We start from the raw sequence: 24,598 nt of genomic DNA, 5'->3' as shown, positions 1-24,598 counted from the left end.
TTTTTAAATTGACAATGACTGAACATATTTCCCTATTAATGAGGATAATTAGTGCAGAAGAACAAAGGACTCAGTCCTTTTGGTGTATGCTGTTACAGAGCTCAAATACAGAAGGTCACTGCAGTAAGAGGTAGAGGCCAGTGCCTGTGTTATGATCCGTATCTCAAACATCCTTTTGTGGATTTTTTAACTTCCTTTTTGCTCCCTACCAGCCATCCAAGCACTAGAAAACAGACACATCCAACCTCAAACTGCACAGTTCTCAGCCACGTGTCACAGACCGCCCTCACCTTTTGCTCACAAAGCCTCTGCAGTTGCTAGGTCCACCTTTTAACCTGGTTCCAATAACTCAAGCAGTCACACAGATACCCCCACAGACTTCCAGCCTCACCCAATACACTTTTTCCAGACATGCAGGTAGCAAGTACAAATGCAAGAGATGAGGAAGGGAATTCGGAAGAGAATATCGTACTTACATCATATCCTCTGAGAACTGCAAGGTGAAAAGCCAGAAGCTGAAGGGGGATAACGCTCAGGATACCCTGCAGACAGTCCACAGAATGGGGAACTTTGATTGTTCTCTTATTATTCTTAATTGTCTCGATGTCTTCTTTGTCACAAATGATAACAGGTCGTCCCTGAAACAAGAAAAGGCAAATTTTGAATTAAAACAGGTCTGGAATGTTCTGTTTTTCACTTCTATTCAGATCAGTGGTGGCAAGAACTCCTCTCTTAATTCAGAACAAAAACAGCTTAACATCACACAGGTATCCCTGTAGCGTATTTTAAAGGATAAACAAAGCCCACCAGGCTTCTGCATCTGTTGTGTTCCATCAGTGTACTTTTCTCATTAAAGCACAACATCAGTGCATTCTGCATGTATGTATGACTGCACAGTCTGAGTTGTTCCCTTTTCTGTGACCTGACCGAACTGGGAAATCCCAGAGGCTTAAAAAACAAACTTCACACATCAAATAGGAGCTCCTATGCATTCTTAGCTAGTGAAATACTGTTAAAACTGAAAATATGCTCAGTTCTATGGGTTCTGCAGGAGCTATCTACAACTATCTTGAAACCTAATCCACAGTGCCACAAGGGTCTCAGCCTCCACCTTCTATTGCCCTGTAACATTTGTAGCAAAAACTGTCATAAATTTAAGATAGAGATACCAATCAGTCTCCCTCCTTCTCTTTTTTTCCCAAATATTATACAAAATTACCCATAAAGACCACCTACTGAACTTACACTTAGGCAGTCACACTATAGCAGATAGGTAGGGTGCCCTATAACTATAAAACTGTTTCCATATTAAAGCCTACATTTCTGGTACACTAGAAGTTTTTACATATACTTACTTGTCGTGCAATGACCTGCTGGAGAGCATTCTGGCACTTTGCATATGTATGGTCTCTCATAATGATCATGATAACAGGCATGAGTTTGTCCACCAGGGCAAGAGGGCCATGCTTCAGCTCACCTGCCAATATCCCTTCAGAGTGCATATAGGTAATTTCTTTAATTTTCTAGATAGGGAAGAAAATAATCTTTCATAAGTTCTCATGATTTGTCATCAGTCAATGCATACATCATCACAGCCCGGAACTGGGCAGGTAAATACAAAGAGGACGTGTGCATGTCCACAAGTGACAGCAAAACACCAAAAGGAATCTTTTCAGAGGTAGAAATCGCAATACACAGGTTGTAGAGAAGGAACGTGCTCAGTTTGGGACGCTGAGCACTTCTGGAAATGTCACCCCTACAGTTTAAAGAATTGATTTTATCAGGGTGCCCTGTCTGTAATCCAAATAGACATGAAACATTCCCATGTGAACGCTGAAGCTGAAAACACATTTCAGTCCACTGTAGCCAGCAGCTATGGTGTGAATTGGGTATCTTCCCATAGGAATAACAGAAGCAGTATGGCAAGTGTTATTTCACACACTATTTCAGCCAGTGTCAGCCAGCAGACCACAGCTGCTTGCTGTTTATAAATCAGCTTGTAGCAGGTGCCTAATCTAAGCCCACAGCTAAGCGCACTTGAAAAAGTTTCAAGTAAAGAAATCTCTTACCAAAGCTCCCTCTAGACATGTAGCATAGTGGTAGCCACGTCCCATGATGAGAACAGACTTCTGATGGTACAGCTCTGTGGCCAGCTTCTGGATCTCATCGTCCATACTCAGCACTTCTTTAATCAATTCTGGAAGAATCAAAGTTGTGTCTGCTTGTAACCCTGCCTCTCTCAAACAGTACACACTGCCTATACTTCATATACACAGACAGCCATGACTTGCAGAGTGAACTGGACTCAGTGTTTAATATTCCAATTTAGTGCTGTGAATGCATCAGAGAGAATATAGTTGCAAAGTTACCACTGACAGTCACATTGCACAAATCTCAATTCTTCCATCTTTCAAATGCAAAGCTTAGGCACTGTCAAGTACGCCTGTGCTATTAAATTACTACTTGGCAAGATGGAATCAATACAATGTTTTCCTACCTGGCAGTCCTTTGAGACCACGCATGATTTCCTTGCGTCTTTCTTGCATAGAAATTCTGTCATCACACATCATGAGAGCAAACATCACCAAAGAGACAAACTGGCTGGTATAGGCCTAGTAAAGGGAAGGGAGAAAGAAGGAGAGAGAAACATTATTAAGACAGGAAGCAAACAGTTGTCACCTACTACAACATCCTTCAATTAGCTGCTGATTTCATTCTTAATACATTACTAAATGGTGGCTTTCCTTCCAATCAAGTAGGAAAGAGGAACATGAGCAAAGAGCATTTCTAGAATTTCTGGCAACTACTAAATCCTGTTTTGTGACTGGGCTGTAGCTGTGTCCTTCTTCCTGTATTTAGGAAGCAAATGATGACAGCACTGATGATCAGCAGACCCAGTGATGGAGACACACAGTGGAAGCTCACCACTACATCCGGACATTGTGACACTGCACAGCTGGCTGTAGGATTTTTGGACCACATGCAAGAAAAGCAAAGTCTACTGAAAAGGTGACTTCCCACCCTTCCTCCCCCCTAGCTTTTCAGGAACAGCTTCTGAACACCTCACCTTGCAAAGGCTCTCTAAAAGATCCCAGTGATGGGTATCACCAAGTCTGGGGAAAAAAATCATCTACACAGTGCTCGAGGCAACTCTGTCTGCAATAACATCTGAGGCACAGAATCCAACAGCTATTATGAAGGCAAGCCTTTGAAGTCCTTAAAAGACCAGTGTTGTGATGAAATGCTCTGCAGAGCCAGCCTGGGATTGAACTCACTTAGAAATAAGATTAAGGTTTGTAACAATTCTGCCCCTTTCTCAACCATGATCAAAACAATCCCCACATTGAATATTGGAGAACAGCTCTGAAGGAATTTAGAAAAGCTTGAATGATGGTGACTAGGAAAGTTTGATACAGAATGTGACCTCCTACTTTTGGGTAGCATGCAGTTGAAGACGTGTTACATTATCTATCATGTGTTCTCAAAATGAACTTGAATATTCAGCTTAGGGGAGAACCTCTTCCAGTTCATATTTCACATACGCACAACTTTGGTAACTCCCCACATTTCCAGAGAGAAAATGCCATTTTCAGATATCTCCAACCACTGGTTATGTGAAAACAACCCAGCGACAAACAACTCTTTCAAAGTTTGTAAGAGACTCATGAATTTTCCATGATCAAATTCCCCACTGAACTATTAAACTCCAATGTGGTTTTTGGCTGAATTTATGTAACAGATTGACATCATCTCGCCTCTAAATATAACTAAATCAAAGCAGATTTCACTGTGCAAAGTACTTCATTGAAATGAAATGCAGCATAGCACAGTACTTTAAACTGTATCACATGCAGCCAGATGCATCAACCAGAGAATAACTCTTAGGTGGACACAAAAAATGGGTTTATTTTATTGACTGTTTTCCCATTTGCTAAAAGTAAAGCTTTAACATCAGCATTCTTTGTTAAAGCAGTGTGATTCAGGGCAGTTATGTACTAAGTTTCTGAAATTCTTACTATTTCCTTTTCCATCTTGAGACTTAAGTTTAAACCAAGATTGTAGCTCAGGACAAATGACTGAGAATAGAATTTTTGCCTCTTAAGGCATTCTTCTCTCTGAGACAACTTTGTTTTCAACATTTAATATTGCTTCCTTGCAATATTTCCTTTACAAAATAGAAGAAAGCTTTTTGCAAGATACAACAAAAGGAAAATGAGTAGTATTGATGTGCACATGATCATTGACTACACAGTCATCCGTTGCAACTGTTAAAAAGGGAATAGAAAGCATTCTGAGGACCCATATAATAACCAACCTTTTCACAAGAGATTCAGTAATGTCTGTGAACTTGGTATTACCTTGGTACTGGCAACCCCTATCTCTGGTCCTGCATTGATATGGACTCCACAATCCGTCTCCCGTGATATAGAGCTGCCAACTGTGTTGGTTATGCCAACAGTTAAGGCTCCTCTCTCTTTGCAGTACCGAAGACCCATCAAAGTATCTGCTGTCTCACCTGAAAAGACACATTTTCCAATGCTGCCATTTGTATCAGTTACTTCAGCCACTACAGATGTAGAACTGCAGTGCTTTTCCCAATAGAATCTTAAAGGTTTGCGTTTGTCTGTAAGTCAAAGGAGTCAGCAATTAAAAAGATTGGTTTAAATGAACTCAATGGGTGGGAAAATAAAATCCTCATACTGGTGATCCCAACAGTGATGTTTGTGGGCTGAGATCCACAGATGGGACTAGAAGCTACCATATATTATATCAATTTGCCTTTCTCCTAAAAGAACACCTCTTTTGAGGTGCTCCTGTCCATACGACAACAGAAAAACAAAGCAAGTTAGGTTCACTTCTACTTCAATATTCCAATACAAAACCAACACTGGCTGCACCACTGCTTACATACTACCAGCCAGTAGGGTGGAAATCTAAGGCTAGAAAAATAGATTAATGAGTGGGGGTAAGGAGGGTTGAGTATTTACTTTGGTTTGGTTTTGTAATGCCTGATGAACAAGCTTAGGTTCCAGGAAAATCCTTGTTTGCATGCCACATCCAACACTTCAGGGGAAAGATCTATCCCCTAAGGTGTCCTCAATCAGTCGCCTGCTACATTTGGGACAGTGGAACTTACAAGAAAAAGCAAAAGGTTTCAAAATCTGGGAAAAAGCTGCAATGCTTACATGAGTCCTCTACAAAGAAGGGACACTCTAAGTTATCTGACACTTTGCCACCTAAAGTGTATTTCATTGTATTGAGGAAAAACTAACCACTAGTTTATAATAACAAAGCTGAAAATCAGCTGCAACAATCTGTAACTGAAATGAAAATAAATTCTTGCCAATTGCCCTTGGAAATATTTTAAATAGGATACATCACTATATTTCTTTTTAAGATAAGCATGTGTTTTCTCATTCATCCCATTCCAAGGCTGCTGTATTTTTCCTGCAGTAGTCTTCCACAGAGCTGATCCACCGTGCAGCTCAGTATCTAGTACAGCTTTAAGTAAAGAACTACATCTATTCAAAGGAAACTACTGTGTTGCCTTTACCCAGACCTCAGAAGAATGTTTTTTCAGCCTTCTGGTTGATGGAATATTTCCTCACAGAGAAAGGAAACAAAACCACCATCACCATGTGTAAAGCTCAGCTAAATGAACTCATGCAGATGGACAGGGGGAGAACCGCTCCATTTTTTCCCCCATCTCCTGTATGTCTGTGCCAATTTCTTCCTTTGCATGCAGGATCTGCAGTCCTACAGACAGGCACAAGAATTCTTACAGGAAGCTTACAGGAACGATGTGAGCGAGTTGGGTGGTAAAGTAAGACCATACCTGACTGGCTGATGAAAAAGCAAACATCATCTCTGAAGACAGGAGTGTTTCTATCCAGGAAATCACTGGCTAGTTCAACCATCACAGGTAATTCAGTCAGTTCTTCCAGAACCTGACGGGTCTGGTAATGTTAGAAAGATATTACTAACAAAATACATTTAAAAAATTAGAACTAGATTATATTCTAGTTACTCAGTATACTGAAGTTACATACAACTACCCCTGTGAAAAGCTACCCTGCTTCTGGCCCCATAAAAAGCCTATAGGGCCAACTGCTTCCAATTCTTCTGAAAAATTCTTCCTACTTATAGAATGTCATTCCACCAGACTGCAACTTGTATTACTAGTGAATTCAAGAGCCACCAACAGTATCCAGACCAAGTCAGAAGCTTGTTGTGGCTACTCAACTGAATACTATCAACATTTTCATAGAACACTCAAGTGTACAAACTTTTAGTTCCTATCTTGTTCCAGGATGCATTCATGGCCAGGCTGGATATGGCTCTGGGCAGCCTGGTCTGGTGGTTGGCAACCCTGCCTGTGGTAGGGGAGTTGAAACTAGATGATCTTTGAGGTCCTTTTCAACCCAGGCCATTCTATGATTCTATCTTTGCTGCTGGCAATTTGAAAGTCTGGTAAATACAGCTTCCAAAGGATCTTTACCAAGCAGTACACATTTGCTGAGCATTATCATCTCATCCTTATCCTGCTGACAGATGCAGCATCATTCAGCTCTACTTACAGCTCACAAACAGATCAAGACTGACCACTTACTGCAACTCCAGCATGGTAACTCGTCCCGCAGGCAATAAGGATTAGACGACGACACCTCTGAATCTCCTTAATGTGATCCTTCAAGCCACCAAGATTCACTGCAGGCAAGATTCAGAGAGAAAAATTAGGGTAGCCAAGTACCAGAACTTCTCAAGATTACTGGTGTGAATAATTGCTGGATGTTGTGCTGCCAGAAATAAAGAAGGATTCATCTCAATTACCAGTGTAGTCATCAAAGTTGACCCTTCCTCTCATGGTATTAACAACGGATTCTGGCTGCTCAAAAATCTCCTTTTGCATGAACGAGCTAAAGTTACCTATAAAATAAATAAGAAACAAGATAATACTTTTATTTACAAGATAATACTTTTATTTACTTTTCCCCACGTGAATGTGAGTTCACATTCACGTGGGGAAAAGCTTTAATCACAGTCACTGACATGCCAGTTATCAGTCAGAGATGATTTTTCATTCTTGTACCTAATGAACCTTACTATTAAGGTTCATTTCATTTCATTTTCTACCAAAGCATCAGCTCATCATAAGAATTAGATTCAAGGTGACTAATGGTTAGATCCAAGCTGGTTAGGGTTCAATCTCAGAACGTACTGATGCCTCCAAGCAGGAGGGAAAATCCTCAGCCCCACAACTCTTGTTACGGTGTTAGCTTGAGGAAAAGTCTCATTACATGCAAGATCGATTTCTTGCACCATGATGGTGAGGTCAAGCACTGGAACAGGTGCTAAGAGGGTCTGTGGGATTTCCATCCTTTCACATACTCCAAACTCAACTAAATAATGATCTGAACAACCTGATTTGGGTTGTATTAGAATTACCATCAGATTTCAGTCTCTGCTCTCTTACTTGAATAAAACAACTTGATCCAGGTTGTGCAGGGCCAGAGCATCCCCAGAGGTCCTTCACAACCTGAATAATTCTGTGACAGTGGGTATGTGCATCTACCCAGGTGACATTCAGAAGAGTTACCCTTCATAATCTGTTGAAGTTCCATCTGCAAGGTTTGCACGGCGCGCCCGGGATGATCGCCTGCTGTACGTTTGATCCGGTGAATGGAAAGACGGCCATCAACCACAGCTGCTACGTCATCATCCTCAAGGAAAATCACTCTGTTGGTATGCTCAATGACAGCGCTATAAAGGCATATATCATGTGCCATAAGACATTATTTGCCACAGAAATACGAAGGCTACAGCCCTATTTATAATCAAAGATTTTAGAAGTTACTCGTATCAATGGAATTTTATTTTTTAAGAAGAGAAGAACATTGTGAAGAACATTTCCACACTGCCAATATAACTGGATTTTTCCCATCCACCTCATTATTGAGCTCAGTACCTGCTTGAAGAAGAAACTATGAGCTCCTCAGACAAAGTAATGGGATCTAAGCATTAGGAGCTAGAGTGGAAGTCAGGAAGAAGGTAACACACAGGATGCTCAACTGCAGGTGCAGAGTCCCTTTCCTTTTCCAGTGATGAGCAATCGTTCCTCCTTGTATCTCATTTTCCCCATCTATAATACCTTGAGCAACCTGGCCACCTCTTAAAGTGCTTTAAGATCTACTTCGACATGCTCCAAGCACTGGGTACTACTGAACACCTTCCCTGCTTGCAGGCTACTTGAGGAGCGCCAATAATGGAACTACCATTAGACCTCAGACTCTGCTCTCTTACTCAAAGAGAACTGCACTGAAGCACATCAGCTCACTATTTTAGCAGTTTTTGTTCTGATCTTGGGCGAGCTCTGTGAGATCAGAGCATGGAGGGATAGATACCCCAAGACTCTCCAAAACACTCTGACAAAACGCCCTGAGTTGAGCACTGCAGTGCTTTCACGTTTCTGCAACAAGTATTGATTTCCCCAATACACAGAAAACCACCAGTTCTGATAATGCTGTTGTCAAGTTGTTCCTTCCCACTTCCACTAAAATAAGCCACCTCTGACAACAAAGGAATTGCCTGTATACAGAGATCACTGGAGAAGCAACATCCGTCCTGTTACTTTAGGTCTGTGCTCTCCCAGATTTCCCAACACACCTCTGGAATCTTAATAGTAGTTAAGATCTGCCTCTAAAGAACAAATCTATATCCACATTGAAAGACGCTGTAGCACATTACCTAGCATCAGAAGCAAAGTAGTACTCCACAGCTTTCTCCTCAACAGGGAAGAGGCAGGTGGTGCTGTCCACACGAGACAGGTTGCAGCTTCCCTTCTTATCCTTACCTAAAAGACACAAGGGTTAGGAACTGTACACACTGACAAATGCAGAATAAGCTGCAGGGTTATGCTCAGCCAAAGGTCCCAAGGCACAGTACCAACATGAAGCACTATTTCCGTCACTGTGAGCAGTCACAGTAAATTGAACAGCAACAATGAATAGAGGGCAGCACACCAATAATTATATCGTGGTACATTTTCTCAGTTTGCTTACATGCTTTTTATGTGCTTTTGAGTTAAACCTGCAAGCATAACGTTGCATGCAGAGTTTTAAGTTTATAGAAAAACAGCAGTAAAAGAAAGTTTATGCATGACTCCACTAGGAAAAGAGAACTCACGCTGCTTTACGAGCAGTCACATTTACCAATATTTTCCCAGTTGAATACGTCCTGTTTATCATTACAAATGCCTCCTGTGCTCATGTTTCACTAACTGTCCTGGAGCTTTGAGAAAGCAAGCAGGATTGCTCTTTCTTTGTCAGTTTCTTGTCCCAGATGACATTCTTTCATGCCACCTGAGCACCTCCAGCAGTAATTCAAACCTGTTTCTGTCTGGCTGAGCTAATGTGCTCAGACACAGATGAAGGATTCATGATTAAGCACTTGGCATTGCTCCCGAGATACCAAATACAAGCTTCTCAGTTGGATTCAAGATTTGTCCTACTCTGCTGGGAAGGAAGTATCTAAGAAGAATGAAGGACATAGGACTAAGAACCAACTTGATTTGGTAACGTAATGCTGAGATTTGTAGCACTGCAAATGTAAAGGAAAAATACTGCTTTCATGTTGATACTTCATAAGGTTTCACTCAGCCAAGAGTTTAGGGCCCTCCACTTCATCAGGTCAGTAAATGAGGGAAAAGAAAGAGCGAAGGTGTTAGTGGCCAATCTCCAACAGAAGTACCCACACTTGATCAAAACATGCAAATTTTGCTTCTCAAAATGCATTTCCCCACACTGACTTTACTATGTTGCAATGCTTTCCTCTGAGCTGGAGTTGGAACGGACAATATCTGTATCTTAACCAAGGAGTGGCTGAAAAGTTACAATGAGTGTTATCAACCAGTTATAGCTCTTATCTATTTGCCCAGAGATGACCCAATTATCTGAGGGTAACCTGGATTGTGCTGTATAGCACTCACTTCACAATGACTAGAATCTATGAGCAACACAGAATCTTTCCCCTTCTAAATCAAAGACCTGAAATGCCACGGAGAGTTAACACAGGTATAACAAAAAGGGGAGGAGGGATATGTCTGGAGTACATTTTAATACCATCTCTCTCTCCCTTACCACAACTCCAAGTACACTGCAGATCTGCGAAGGCACTGCTGCACAGATGAACAATGTTGCTCTTTCCAGCTCCAGATGTGAACTCAGTTCATCAGAACACACACGAAGGTGTGATTAAATTAAGTACTTAATACGAGATTAAAAATGGTTTGTCCTATTAAGTGCCCCATATATTTCAAGCTGCACAAATACAGCCATGTTAATAGAGCAAAGGGAAGTGAGCTGCAGTCACACGTAAACCTCACTGTCAAGTATTAGGGCACAACACTTGAAATAGGTTCAGTGGATTTTCCTGTCTGTTGCTCATGGTGTTCGTGATCCAGAAGAAATTCCAGCTATCCCATTTGTTTCACTAGATTACATGGAAAGCAATAACCACACAGTAAAGAAACAATGCTTATTTGCTCCATTTTTGATTCCTAACAAACTGGAGGATTTGTGTGAAATGTCAACTATGAGATTTTCTTTGGTGGGCACCTTCCTCCACATTTATGGATATTCCATCAAAAGAATGATCCATAGACTGTACAGCTGAAAGCGTAATTGGAAAACAAAATTCAGATCAGTGGGGAAAAAAGAAGGGTGTTACATAAATACATGAGGAATTACTGCTAATTATCCAACATCAACCAAGATCAAATAGACAGCTCACTAGGACTGGTTTCTCATAATGCAGCAAGGTATCATTAGCAGCACCATTAAGAAGGAGGAAAACATACTGGGATAGTCCTTATGATCACTGTAGCACTCAGAAAATGACTCAGTGCTCAGTAACTGAATGGTTTTAACAATTTTCATTATGGGGAAATAAAATAAGGTTCGTGACAGTGCTGGCAAAGCACTTTCTTAAAAGCAAATAAACTTCTGAATGCCAACATGCCACACACATAACATGAATGCAAGGATCTAAGTTGAACTGTACTGCAATAAGATGCATTTTGCTTGCAGTCAGAGGACATTAAAGCTCATGCTTACCTGTACGGTACAGGATGGGGATGTGGTCAGTGGAGAGCTTGTGCTCACTGCGCACTCCTATGAGCAGAGGGCTGCCTCGTCTGCAAGACACCGAGTGACAATCCTCAGCACCCAAAGGTTTGACTGAGCTAAAACGTGTCCCAAATTCAGCATTAGCTCTGTGAGCGTAACCCAAATCCCAGATGCCTGAGCCAGGAACACAAGGACTGCTGCTCACTGTGTGCACCTACAGTTATCATCATGGAAATTTGAACTTGGTTATTATGTTAACGCATGTGGTTAAATCAACTGGACTGATCCTCATGTTCAAAGGTGGAGAAGGACACCAGGCTGGCTTGTCTGCAAGTCAAATGAAGCACTTGCCCACATGCTGCAAACACAGAAAAGAGAAAACCATTTCCTTTTAAAGCTCTTGTAACCAGAAGTCTAGAGAAAAAGCTGTTCCTCCCAAAGCTCAGAGCTGCCCTCTTCCAATTGTAACACAGGTTACAAAGAAACCTTTAAAATACTTGGTGCACCCTTCCAATGAAACCATTCTGCTCTTTGGAATTTTGTTGTAATAGTCGGAGACGTGAAAAACAACAGTCAAGCTCACCCTACCATATACACCACACACCCTACCATATACCATGAGAACAATTTCTGTTGTCTTCTATCTTGGCTTAGGAGGGAACATACCTCGAGGCTGGGTGCACCAAGACTGGTTTTTAATATACAAATACTTACCTCGTGCCAACTGCTTGACCAGGATAATGAACGCTTTTGAATACGAGGGCAAAAGCACCTTCCTAGAATGAAAGAAATACAAACGGTTTATCCCTTCATTTGAGGCCAGGGCAGGATTTTAGGCATCTCAGTATGTTGGAGATACTGAGCAGATTTCACTGATGCTTTGGAGCCACCAGGTGCTCTAGGCTCTTCCTCAGCCACTCACTGAGTTCTGAATTGCCTGGCAGTCCCTGCAAGCACTCTTGTGTTAGCTCACAGGGAACTTATGAGGGAAAAAAACTGATAAAAAGCAACACTTGTTCCTGTCAGCAGTTACTGCAGCTTCTGCCAAAGAAATCACTAGGGAAAAAAAACACCTCCTGAGCAACCTGCCCTGGGAAGAGATGTGCACTGTGATGGATCCTAGTCCTGCACAGTTCAGCCACAGCTGACATGGAAGCCAGGCTGTGCGGTGGAGTTCCCACCAGGGGTCAGCATCTCTTCCAGATGGAGACTGCAGGCAGACTGCAAGCACACACTGCCTGGACCTGACTCTGTCTCAAACAGCACTCCCTGGTTATCGCTCCTACGATGCGTGTCTGTCCCCATCCATCCCTGCGTTCCCACCCCACACATGTGCCCCATGCATTACCAGCTGCTGGATGACTCTCTCCACCAGAGTGGTGAAGCTGACGTCGTCGCTGTCCCGGTTGTCATACATGTATTTCACCAGTTTGGCGATGCTCTCTGTGTCCGTTTCTGACTCAAAGTCATAGCCCTTGCTCTCCTGCAGCAACAGCACACATTGGTAACCAACCCTCTGTTTCCTATCTCTCCCTTCCCCTCCTTTCCATTTTGCCTTCCATCTTTCATTTTCTCCCTCTCACCCACTCATCCATCCTTTCTTCCCACTCCATTAATTCCCAATTCCATTAATTAATTAAGTGAGAGAGTGGAAGTGCACATGGGGGCACGAGTGCAAGAAGAGTAGAAGAGAAAGCATGAGGTAGAGTGTGTGTGTGTCAGTAAGCGCAAATACAAAAGTGCAACAGTGCAAGGAGAAGAGCAAGAGTGGGTGCTCATGAGTGTGCATGAGTTCAAGGGTGACTGTGAGCAAGGAAGTGGTAAGGAGCAGGGGAGTGGGAGAGTGAGAGTGCAAATGGAAGACTGAGAAAAGGAATGAATGCTGAATGAGCATGTGCTAATGCAGCTTGGGAGTGCCTGGGGGGCTCGTGATCCCTCCCAACACCACCAGTGTTCTGCTCACCAGGAATTTCCGCAGATCTTTGTAGTTGGTGATGATGCCATTGTGGATGACAATGAACTCTGCAAACAGAGGAAGACACGGTTCAGCCTGGCAACTGGCACCTGCCTGTGCCCACTGCAGCACTACACCCAATAAACAGCAGGGATTACAGATCTTTACGGTCTGTAAAGGCACCAGAATGAAGAGAAGAGTTTCTCTTGCTGGTATGATTTCCTTGCCCTTCCCCATTGTTTGGTTGTAAGTGGCAGAAGATAATAATGACCCTGCTGGAAATAAATGAACACTTCACTCCTCCTGTCAGATTGTTGATGCTGTCCCCTGGGCTGCTACAGCGCAAAAAAAAAAAAAAAAAAAAAACCAACCAACCAAGCCACTTCTGTCCAGTGGTGTTGATCAGAAAAAAAAAAAAAAAAAAAAAAAAAGAAAGAGAGGGAAGATAAAAAAAAAAATCCGAAGAATATTTGGGTAGGTTCTTACCATACAATTTCATTCTGTGTTGTTAACTTTTCTTGCACTATGGCCATGCACCCATTGAACCCCTGGGATGCTGACCCCAGCCCTCCATGAGATCAATCAGTGATGCAAGCAGCTCATGAGAACTTCCCCATGGTGAAAATCAGACTCAATCTCCTCCCGCTTCCCAATGACTGTGCTCAGCACCACAGTCTGCATTAAACCACCCATTCTGGGTCCAGCCACCCTTCCCAGTGTCCCAGAAAGCCAGATGCCAAGCAAAAGTTCTCACCATTGTTTTTATCCGAGCGCTGCGGGTGGCTGTTGACGGGATTGGGCTCTCCATGGGTAGCCCAACGGGTGTGAGCAATTCCAAGGTGCACGTCAAACTCGATGTCGAGATCCATGTCCTGCTGCTCTGCAGGCAAAAGTGGGAGAAGGTTTATTAACGCGACTCAAAGCCACTGGGAGAATCTTGTCCCACCTCCCAGGTCCACAGAGATAACAATACTGAGGCAGCTAGAAGAATTGGCAAACCTAACGAAACGCCAAGTTGTGACCAAACAACTTTGTGACTCTGTGTTCAGTACAGATGTAATGATTCTAGTTTTAAAATCAAGGAAATATCAAGAGAAAAAGATGGACAAGACCTCACTTGGTGCTCTCTCATTAATTTGGCAGTTACAGACATCAGTGCCTACTTGTAGCCATTTACCTACTTCACTGCTATGCAGATTGACTGCTTTACAGATAGAAATATAAAACTGAACTTATTAGTACATTCTTCTTGCTTCATGGCCAAGCTCTAGATGTCTAATAACTATCTCCCAGGATCTCCCATTTTCCCAGTTTAAGGAAAGTTTGTTTGTTTTGTCAGGTTTTAAACTGTATTTCAAATCTATTTAACATTAATAGCATGTGATTACTACTTCCTGAGAAAACAGGGTTTCTCTGTAACTTCATGCTCTCAGGTCCTCTGCAGCACATGTATGAGTACTTATACCTCTGGCACTTTACCTAGAAGTTATTTCCAAATAAGTGTTTTTCTGCATAAAATAGATGATAATCAAAACAAAATGACATGAGAAAACATTTCAATGGAAGAGAGCAAAGAGTGAAAGAACAATACATACTGTGCACCTCTTCATCCAGAGCCTTCACTTTCCCCTTCCGTTTGATAAGCTGGATTTTGCAAGCCTTAGCTTCCCAGTCTTTGTCGTTGCCACCATCGATTCCCACACCTAAGCATCATCATGGAACATAAAGAAATAGTGTGAAATGCAGAACCCGTGTTACAGCTATTTATGTAAAGAAATACTGCTGCCTTTTTCCTTTACAATGCCTTTTCTCTCTCCAAAAGAAAAGGCAAGAAACCCTTGAGACTGAAAGTCAATCTTCCCTTTGTCATCTTGGAGGTATTTTCAATACCACGGTAGAGAGGTTGTAAATAGATGATCTTTAAGGTCCCCTTCCAACCCGATGCATTCTGTGATTCTACAATTCAAGTAATAGAATTGCTGAATGGCTTGGGTTGGAAGGGACCTCAAGGATCATCAAGCTTCAACCCCCATGCTGTGTGCAGGGCCACCAACTTCCACATGTAATGCTAACCCAGGCTGCCCAGGGCCCCATCCAATCTGGCCTTGAACACCTCCAGGGATTGGGCATCCACAACTTCTCTGGGCAGCTGTTCCAGCACCACACCACTTTCTCTGTAAAGAACTTCCCCCCTGACATCCAACCTAAATCTTCCCTCCTTCAACTTAAAACCATTTCCCCTTGTCCTGCCATTATCTACCCTTGTAAAGAGTTGACTCCCCTCCTGTTTATAGGCTCCCTTTAGGTAGTGGAAGTCTGCAATGAGGTCACCCCACAGCCTTCTTTTCTCCAGGCTGAACAAGCCCAGCTCTTCAGCCTGTCTTCGTATGGGAGGTTCTCCAGCCCTCTGATCATCTTTGTGGCCCTCCTCTGGACCCTCTCCAATAGCTCCGCCTTGTACTGGGGGGCCCAGTCCTTAAATGCCAGGCATCAAGAACACTTATAGAAACCCACATGTTGAAAGTTAAGCCAATCCTCCAACCACACAACCATATGCATATCCAATTTGTGTTTCAGCTTACTTCAAAAGCAAAAGACAGTAGAAAACATTCACAACACCATGAGAATCTCTAAGCCAAAATCCAAAAAAGAGCCACTGTTACCTGCAGAGTCATAACCACGGTACTCCAACCGCTGGAGACCTTTGATAAGGGTCTCCAGAATCTCCCTTCTTGTCCGGGGAACATGGTAGTTCAAGTAAGCAAAGATGCCTGCATAGAAAAAAAAAGCATAATGTCCCCATAAAGTCACAACTGAGGAAAATCGGGTTTTTGGTGCTTAAGAACCATTTTCAAGATGAATTTTGCCTTGAATAGCTTTCCTAAGTTCCTCCCACATAAAAATTTGGGAAAACTTAATTTAACTCCTGCAATCAACACTTTCAAAGTAATGAGGTTATTTTTCCAGAGGGCTGCAAAGGCTGATAGATCACTGCTTCTATTTTTAAGCAACTGGGATGCAAACACATCATGGTGATAGGGATATGCAAATTCCTGGATCTCCAACACCAGCTACAACTCTATTTCAGAAAGATTAGCTTTGGTGCCATCAGGGAGCACGAATGTGCAAAGACACTTACTGGATGCTAGAAATATCCATGCTGGAAAATTGTCATTTCCTTTTTTTTAAAGGAGAAAAACACCTGCATGGAATAAAAGCATGGCAGTTTCATGTAAACATCCACACACGCTGAGAAGGGAGTTCGGTCCCTACCCACTCAAAGTCCTTCTTAAAGGCATCCCAATCCCAAATCCCAATTTTTTTTTTTTTTTCTCCAAATGGTGCTGCCATATAATGTTCCTCAGTTCCCAAACTTCTGCATGGAAGATTTTACCTCCACGATGATTCCTTCCTCAGTGTCTTTTGCTCCTGCCTTCACTTCTCCTAATCCCAAAGCCTTTCCCCATAACCACCTGTAAGAATATCAAGGCTAGAATTATAGAAAACTACAATTTCTCTTCGTTTGCTCCTGACATCCTACACCAACCAGCTGTGGCCACCTGTCAATGGGATCTATTCAACCTATTCTTGCACCTAAATGGATAGAGCGAGTCCCTCACCCACAATTCCTGCAGTGCACAGCTGAAATCTCAACAACTAATAAAACAGAGACAGCAGTTAACAACCTTGGCCACGTTTCAAAAGCTCCTTCTGCTTTCACCCTCCCAATCCTCACTCTCCAAACTCTTCCAGCAAAACAAAAATTTTACAATTTGAGATGCTTCGTTCACTCCAATTCTAAAAACTTTATCCTTCAGACACACAGCAGTCCCTGTTCACAAGTGAGTTGACTCCAAAGAGCTGTCACCCAGGCTGACAGGCTGCATATTTCAGCTATATCCTAGAAGCCTGAAATCCTCTATGTGGCTGCCAGGTCTTATCCAGAAGTATAAAGCAAACCGCTTTATTAGCTGGCAACTGGAAAAGCCCCTCTCTTATTTGTCTGAAACCTCCCAAATAGGTACCCAAAATACTGTTAAAAAAAAAAAAAAAAAAAAGCACACTGAGTTCCAGAAACTCCTGAGATTTCTCTTTCCATCTACACACCAACCCAAAGTCAAGCAGGCTCAGAAGCCATAATTACAACCAGCACGTATGTATAATCAATGAATATACAAATGTTATAATTATGAAATATAAGAAAGTTAGGCTAAGCAGGTTATTACACCAAAGAAAGAATAGATAGAATACTTACTTTTATCCTGGGCTCGCTGTAAAACTCTAAAGGAGGGATCTCCAAAAAGAGATCCTTCCCCACTGGCAGTCAGCTCTTAAATGGCTTAGGAGAGGTGCAGCCAGGCTCCACCCCTTCCAGCAGCACAGGAGAATTGCCTTCACCTGTGCTCCCAGGCTGACTCATTGCTCACCTCAGGTGATCGATCAGAGGTTCAGGCTGTGATTCAGCAGTTCCCATACAACATGCAATTACAGAAACAGGAAACACTTGAGCTGCCCACCTTTCACTGGTGGTTCTGGGCAGCTCCTCGTTCCCAGCAGCTCTCCATAAAGCCCTACAATCCCAGTATGGGGCAGCTCCTCATATTCAAGCAGCTCTCCATAATGTCCCCTCAAAAGCACACTGGCCATCTTGCTGTGGCACCACCAGACTCATCCAAGTATCCACGAGTTCTTCCAGCATCACAGCATGACACCACCCATGTGGGATAGGCTCCTTTTAGCAAATGAAGACTAATCATGAGGTGCATGGGGTTTGAATGCAGAACGAGGCCACTCCTGGAGCCCTTCCCCACACAGAACCAGACACACAAGAGCCTCATTGATGGAGCACAGAAGAGGCCTTCTTCACCAGCGTGAGTGACTCACAGGCAAATAAACACAGGACAGGCTGGCAAGCAAATAGTGCACCAGAACTCCCATGAATTGAGAGAAGAAACTGCAGAAGAAGAGAGGACAGGGGAAGGGGTGGGTAAAGGAACAATCCAGGTGGTCTCAGCAGCTGCCCTGCTGCCTCATTACCCAACCTGGTAGCCATCAGCAGCTCCAGGACTCCACAACAAAGAGCTGCGGAGGGCAGAGTGCCCCTCTCCATGCCACAGCATCAGAAGGGACACAAAACTGTTAGAGAAGTCCAAAAGGAGAGCCCATAAGGATGGGAAAGGGTCTAGTAGGCAAGACGTATGAAAAGCAGTTGAGTGCCCTTGGTTGGCTTGGCCCGAAGAAGAGGAGGCCGAGGGGAGGCCTCATGGTGGCCCTATTGCCCACGTTAATAGAGTTCAGTCACACCTGAACAGACAAAAAGAGAAGAAATTCCTCCCAGACAGGGATGGCTCAACTGGAATGACACTGAAATAGCGTTTATTTGTGCTTGTACTGTAAACAACCAGAAGACATCCATCAAGAAGGGAAGTATATGCCTCAGGCATTGAAAATGTATTAATTACAGCACAACTGTATTCAGATTACTCATAAGGACTGGGGAAAAGTTGGAATCTAAGATGGAGAAAACTACAAAATAAAGTGATTTTTATCGTAACACATAGACTGTGGAAAAAAGCCAACTATAAGCATGTAAATGTGATATTAATGCTGTAAAACATGCTACAGAGAAAAGAGACTTTTAAATACTGGGAGGTCTTGAGAAGAAAGTAGATGGAGTGATAATGGAGAGGTCACTCCAAAAACGTAACTCTACAAACTCACCAGTGAGCCTTGCACCTTTCTACAAATGAGAAGGGAAGTATGACGAGCAGGTTTAAAACACAGAGAAAACAGGAAAAATATGCATTAAAAAAAAAAAAAAGAATTAAAAATAAACAGTGTAATATCAAGGACAATAAGGCACGTGAAAATGAATGTGAGCCTAGCAGCAAGTTAAAACTAAATACTTGAAGGTTCATCATCCATTCATGACATCTGATCACGATGAACTGTGTGTAAACAACATTTCCATTTACTGGAAATATTTCCATTTTCTCTTTCTCAAACATCCTATAATGAGGTAATTCTTCATAGCTGGAGAAAGCTTCAACCCACACATACACAACAGCATTTTTACTGCCTCTACCATCACCACTGTATTATTCAGAAAGAGATGAGCAATCACATCTTATAATCACCTTCCATTTTTAAATACAGTTCTGCTGCCCTCAACAGAGGAGAAAAAAAGCCCAAGGCATTAATTGCTTGTCATGCTTCACTGATTTAAGTGGGCTCTTGGGAAAAAAAAAAAATATTTACTTCTCTCAGCAGCCAGCAAAAGGAGTTTTGCACACAGCACTTTGCTCCTGAGTTGCACCCCAAGATACTGGCCACATCTGTGCAACCCTCCAGAAGGGAACGTGGCTGTGCAAGCCAAAGGGTGCTCAGATGATGCTGACATCCCAGCATGAGGCAAAGCACAGAAAAGAACCTCTTTTTATTCCCCAGCTGAACAAGCATCACTTTATCCTTCTCTGAGGTGGGACGTGGCAATGTAGGATGGCACAATGCAACCCCACCTTGTGTTTTATAGGCTGTAAAAGACACTCTTTCTGCACAACAGAGATGTTCTTCTTCAGATCACATCTTATCAAATCCTTGTTCTCTCTCTCTCTCAGTGCTTATATTCGAATCAATGTAAATGACTCAAAAAATGAGAGGAAACGCACAGATCTTTACAGCTGCTTGAAGGTTCTGTACAGAGCGCTCCATCACAAAGTGCCAATTTTGCCATCAAAGTGACAACTCATTTACATCACAACAGTCAATAGAAACACACTGGGTTGGATATTAGGAAAAAATTCTTGGAAAGAGTGGTTGGGCACTGGAACATGCTGCCCAGGGGGGTGGTGAGGTCACCATCCCTGGAGGTGTTCCAGAACCGTGGAGATGTGGCACTGAGGGATGTGGTCAGTAGGCATAGTGGGATGAGCTGGACATGGGGATCTTAGTGGTCTGTTCCAACCTTAACAATTCTATGATTCTAAACTCAGTGCTATACAAGTAGATTTCCATCAGCATCCCACCACCAGCTCAGCTCCCTTTCCAGCCTCATCCCAAGTGCTGAAGACAGAAAAATCTGGACATACAGTCTGATTTTTCGGGAGTTCTATGTGTGGCCAGGAGTTGGACTTGATGATCCTTATGGGTCTCTTCCAACTAGGCATACTCTATGATTCTATGCAGAACGTTCCTTAAAACAGCCCACCAGAATTTCAGGTCCCAGCAGATCTGAAAACGAGAGTTTCACTTCCAGCTCAACATACACATTTAGCCTCAAACCAACAATACTCCTTTTCAGTAATAATGCCATACCTGCACTCCAACTTAGGCTCTGGAACAAGTCAGGAAACCAGACATCATGAACAGCATTTAATAGCACTGATCTGACGAGCCTTGAGTTGTATTCCAAGGTGAAATACATGCCACATGAAATGAAAAAACCACTCATGATCTTCATTCTAGTCCAGAACTATATTTAACAGTGAATTCCCATCTAGGAGACAGCAGCAAGTGTACTACAGAAATTTATATCTGATAGGCTCTGAAAATACAATGCTACTGTCTGGAATACACTAATATAACTTCAGGACTTGACACTAATAAACTTTAGGATTAAAGGAGTAGTCATGTTTTACAATAGAATAAAACATTTCAAATTGTGAATCGACACAGGGCTTTGCACACAAGGACTGAACAGACCAAGCATCATGCTAAGACCTGACACACCAAAGGAAGTTTGTTTTAAAGAGATTTTTACAGATTTGCTTAAAATCCTTACCCCAGCAGAGGGGATATTCAGGTGCTTGCGAAACTCAGCTGTCTTTGAACCAATTTTTAATAATCAGGCACTAAAACTGAGCATTTCAATGGCAGCTATATAAAGATCCCCTTATGAACAGTTGACAGAATAGAGTTTTTGCCAAATGGACATTCATTATTTCTACTGACAGCCACGAAAATACCTTTTCTGAGAACGTTCTTTTCCTGTGACCTTTTCGCTTCTCATGCTCTCTTATTTCACAGTAAGCTCACAGGAAAATGAAATGAATCATCACTTCCACATAAGAGCACATTATCTCCCCCAGTGTCTCGAATACATGAAGTAACTCAGAAGAGCTTCTCCTAATCCTTTTCTCACAAAAGCCAAAAGGCCTTCAGGCTAGGTTTACTGCCAGGTTAACAAATAACTTTACACCATACTATACACTGCTAAAATCACTCCAATGGATGATGTTATCACACATCCAGCAGGCAATTCTGAATAATCTTTTGTCATGGTGAGTGAGGATTATCAGATCCCTGGTTTTCAAGAAATGAGATGGAAGGTACTGCATATCACATACATAATGTGCATGATAGACTGGGAAAAATCAGGAAAATAATCTCTTTCTTAAGCCCATTTTCATCTCCGGTGATCACCAATATCACAGGATCTAAATTGTGAAACCCTTTTTTTGCTGTTCTAAAGCAGATGATGGGTTTACTTATTTACAGAACAATCCATCAGGCCTGGCTACCTTGAAAGACCTGTTTTCCAAACCATATCATGGATGCCACTGAACTGGTTTGGTGCATTCAGACCAAAGCGCATCCAAATAGCTGGTTAACTATTTAAACAGCTAGTCTGTAAAACACATCAAGAACAAAATCTACCCTTTTGAGATATGATCCGAAGTGAAAAGAACAGTCTTATCTATGCACCAGACCTCATACTTGTGTTAGGCATCAACAAAGTGAATTCTGAGATTGCTTCATCTTCATGGGTGCCACACAAGCACATCAGAACACAGGACTCTGGGAGGTCACTTACACAGAAATGAGAACATCATCTCAAGAGCCATCCCATCAGGACCCCATAGAGGATGAAGGAGGAACCAGGTATTGAGATATGGATTCTGTCACTCAGGAAAGCCCAAACCTTCACCGAATTGAAATGTATGAGCCCAAACTACAGTCATCCAGGTGTTGTGTCACCAGCTGGGCTGTGAATGACAGCAGCCAAGGAGACCACAACTTGTGCAGCAGCACCTGTTGGCTTCAAGCAGCTCTTTTGCTGTTTCCTGCAATGTTTTGCTGTCTTCATACACTTCCTGCATCCAGAAGTTCAGTTTATAAAGATATACTTATTACTATTCCGTAAGTCTTCAGAGAAACACGCTCCCCTCATTTTTCACTGCAGGATACGTCTCTGGCTTCCAGAACAACACAGCCACTAAACCTTGATGTTTCTCCACCCTGTTTCATAAAACACTTCCAACATCCAAGAACAACCTTATGAAACGACCAATATGAAAAAGGAAAAAAAAAGTTTAAAACCTTGAATGCAACTACATAACTACCCACAGAGTGCCTGGAGCTTCTCACAGCTAAGAAGATGAAAGGCAGAATGTTAACAGTGCCCACCCCAAAGGCTGGCCCTCAAACAACAGGGCACCAGAACTACACCCCTATTCCTACAGTCAGCTGTTGGTAGTAATAACGATCCCTTCTATTCTTTGTATTGTTCCACTTTGTACTTCCAACAGAAATTCAAGCAGCATGCACATGACAGGGAGTTGGATCCCTACAACCTAAGCCATTCTACGATTGTTAGGATTAAACAGAGGGTGAAAGATGAATTTCTGAGTGTGCCTTCATAGAGCTCCACAGCTTGTTGGCTTCACCCTGCTTCAATGACACAGAGCCACTGAAAGAAATGGTCACTACAAACTGAATATGCAGAATGAAATCATTGAATTGTTAACACTAGAAGAGATTTGGAAGAGAGCAAGAAGGTCCCCAGGTCCAATCCCACCCCAACGTGCCCACTGTGTCCTCACAGCCACATCTCCATGGTTCTGGGACACCTCCATGGATGGTGACCTCACCAGCAACTGTGCCACTGCATTACTACTCTTTGGGAGCAGAAATCGTTCCCAATACCCAACCCGAACCTCTGTTGGTGCGACCTGAGGTCATCACCTTGGAGCAGAGCCGATCCCTATCTCACTGACACCATCAATTCCGATTTTGCGAGTAAAAAGGGAAAAAAAAATAAGGAAACGTGGGAACAAGCAAAATTAACCAACAGACCATGGAACAACACGAAGGCAAGGTAAGGAGAGAAAGAAGGACGAACTGCAGTTCTGAGGCCGAGAGATGAGGTGGGACAACCACAGCACCCAACGGGGCACGAGGGGGGGCGCGGTTCCGGGACACGCACAGCCCCGCGGGTTGACCTGTCCGCCCGCAGCGCGCGCGGGGCCGGGCAGCGCCGCGTCCCACGTTGTGACTCCGCATACCTCCGCGCTGCCCCGCGGCCGCCGGGGCTCCCCCTGCACTGAGGCCTTTCACGCACCGCATTTTCGGCCGAGTCGCCCCCGAGAGGCGCTGACAGTCCCTCCAAAAGGACACGGGGCCCCTCGTGCCCCTCGTCAGCCTCACCCCCGTTGGGCAGGGGCAGATCCCACCCCCTCAGGCCCCGGCCCTCACCGCACATGCTGCGCGCTGCTCCACTCCTCGCTGCCGCTCTCTGCTCAGTCGCGGCCGCCCCGTCCGCCCCCCGCCGCCGCACAGAGCGCATGCGCACAACCCGCATTGTCACTGGACCGCGCCGCTCGCTCCGCCCCGCCCCTGGGACGTGGCACAGTGAGCGGGCAGGGAGCGTCGGTGTGGCCGTAAGGTGGGGATACGGCACGGCGAGCCCCTCCCGAGCTGCTGCGAGGATCCGGGGAGCCGGCAGCGGAACGGGAACCGCATGACTCAGCACAGCCAACGTGGCCCGGCTGCTGCTGCTGCTGCTTCTTCCTGGTTCTATCACAGCGCCCAATGAGATGGGAATAAAGGGACTGTGAGATGAAAGTCGGGGTGTGACCGAGCGGACAGGCACGTCCATACCGCAGGGTGTTGGGTTCTGCCACAACCAAATGATGTTTGGAAATAATAACTAAATAGTGAAAGCCTGAGGCTACAGACAGAGCAAAGTCCCTCTGTAAGAAAAAGGTTCAATTATCTTTATATTGACACTGCAATAGAGCCCATAAAAGAACCTAAAATCCATATATAAACCCAACAGGGCAGAGATGGATGTTGGCCTTCCTTCTATTATAACCTGCCTGGACCCAAACAGAGCTAGGAGGGCACTGTGTGAGGCTTCAAAGTGAGCAGCACAGCCCTCTGTGTGCTTTGGAAACATCACTACTTTAACCCCAGCAGTGACACAGTCCATAGGATGTGAATGTAATTAGGAATTGAGCTGTTAATTGGGAACTGAGCTGCTCACAGCTATCCTTTGTGTAGGAGGTGGAGGGCTGACTTCAAATTCTGGTTTCTTCCCCCGTTGTGCTCACAAAGAAGCCCATGTGTCAGTGGGAGCTGGATGCCTTGCAATGGTGGAAGTCCATTTCCCAAAGGGGAAGGGAGCAACTAACTCAGTGTAACTACAGATCAGAGACTGGCCAACAGGAACATGGGAATCTGCTCCCATCAGCACTCAATTCCATTTGTTACTGACCTGTGAGACACACATTGTTACTTTGCT

At 43.5% G+C, this 24,598-nt stretch overlaps 1 protein-coding gene across 3 annotated transcripts in view; it reads right to left on the bottom strand.

The window, feature by feature from the left end:
• GFPT1 (glutamine--fructose-6-phosphate transaminase 1) overlaps window positions 1-23,706 on the bottom strand; it is a 34,199-nt gene extending 10,493 nt beyond the window's left edge. For 2 of the 3 annotated variants that reach the window (XM_085242816.1, XM_085242815.1), the window contains exons 1-19: window positions 23,551-23,706; window positions 15,741-15,848; window positions 14,673-14,780; window positions 13,832-13,957; window positions 13,087-13,145; window positions 12,472-12,606; window positions 11,838-11,899; window positions 11,112-11,191; window positions 10,614-10,667; window positions 8,746-8,851; window positions 7,598-7,761; window positions 6,832-6,927; window positions 6,611-6,708; window positions 5,837-5,957; window positions 4,359-4,516; window positions 2,498-2,612; window positions 2,070-2,197; window positions 1,356-1,523; window positions 477-638 (exon numbers count right to left, since the gene is read on the bottom strand). In XM_085242816.1, the coding sequence (XP_085098942.1) occupies window positions 477-638; window positions 1,356-1,523; window positions 2,070-2,197; window positions 2,498-2,612; window positions 4,359-4,516; window positions 5,837-5,957; window positions 6,611-6,708; window positions 6,832-6,927; window positions 7,598-7,761; window positions 8,746-8,851; window positions 10,614-10,667; window positions 11,112-11,191; window positions 11,838-11,899; window positions 12,472-12,606; window positions 13,087-13,145; window positions 13,832-13,957; window positions 14,673-14,780; window positions 15,741-15,848; window positions 23,551-23,656 (2,154 nt within the window). In that variant the 5' untranslated portion in view covers window positions 23,657-23,706. The remainder of the gene's footprint in view (window positions 1-476; window positions 639-1,355; window positions 1,524-2,069; window positions 2,198-2,497; window positions 2,613-4,358; window positions 4,517-5,836; window positions 5,958-6,610; window positions 6,709-6,831; window positions 6,928-7,597; window positions 7,762-8,745; window positions 8,852-10,613; window positions 10,668-11,111; window positions 11,192-11,837; window positions 11,900-12,471; window positions 12,607-13,086; window positions 13,146-13,831; window positions 13,958-14,672; window positions 14,781-15,740; window positions 15,849-23,550) is intronic. The other variant, XM_085242817.1, reaches the window with a different exon arrangement.
• Window positions 23,707-24,598: the final 892 nt, after the last annotated feature.

This window comes from Meleagris gallopavo, chromosome 24 (genome assembly GCF_905368555.1).
Source record: "Meleagris gallopavo chromosome 24, MGAL_WU_HG_1.1, whole genome shotgun sequence".
NCBI lineage: Eukaryota > Metazoa > Chordata > Aves > Galliformes > Phasianidae > Meleagris > Meleagris gallopavo.
The sequence above is the reverse complement of the archived record's forward strand: the minus strand, read 5'-3'. Positions and strand labels throughout refer to the sequence as shown.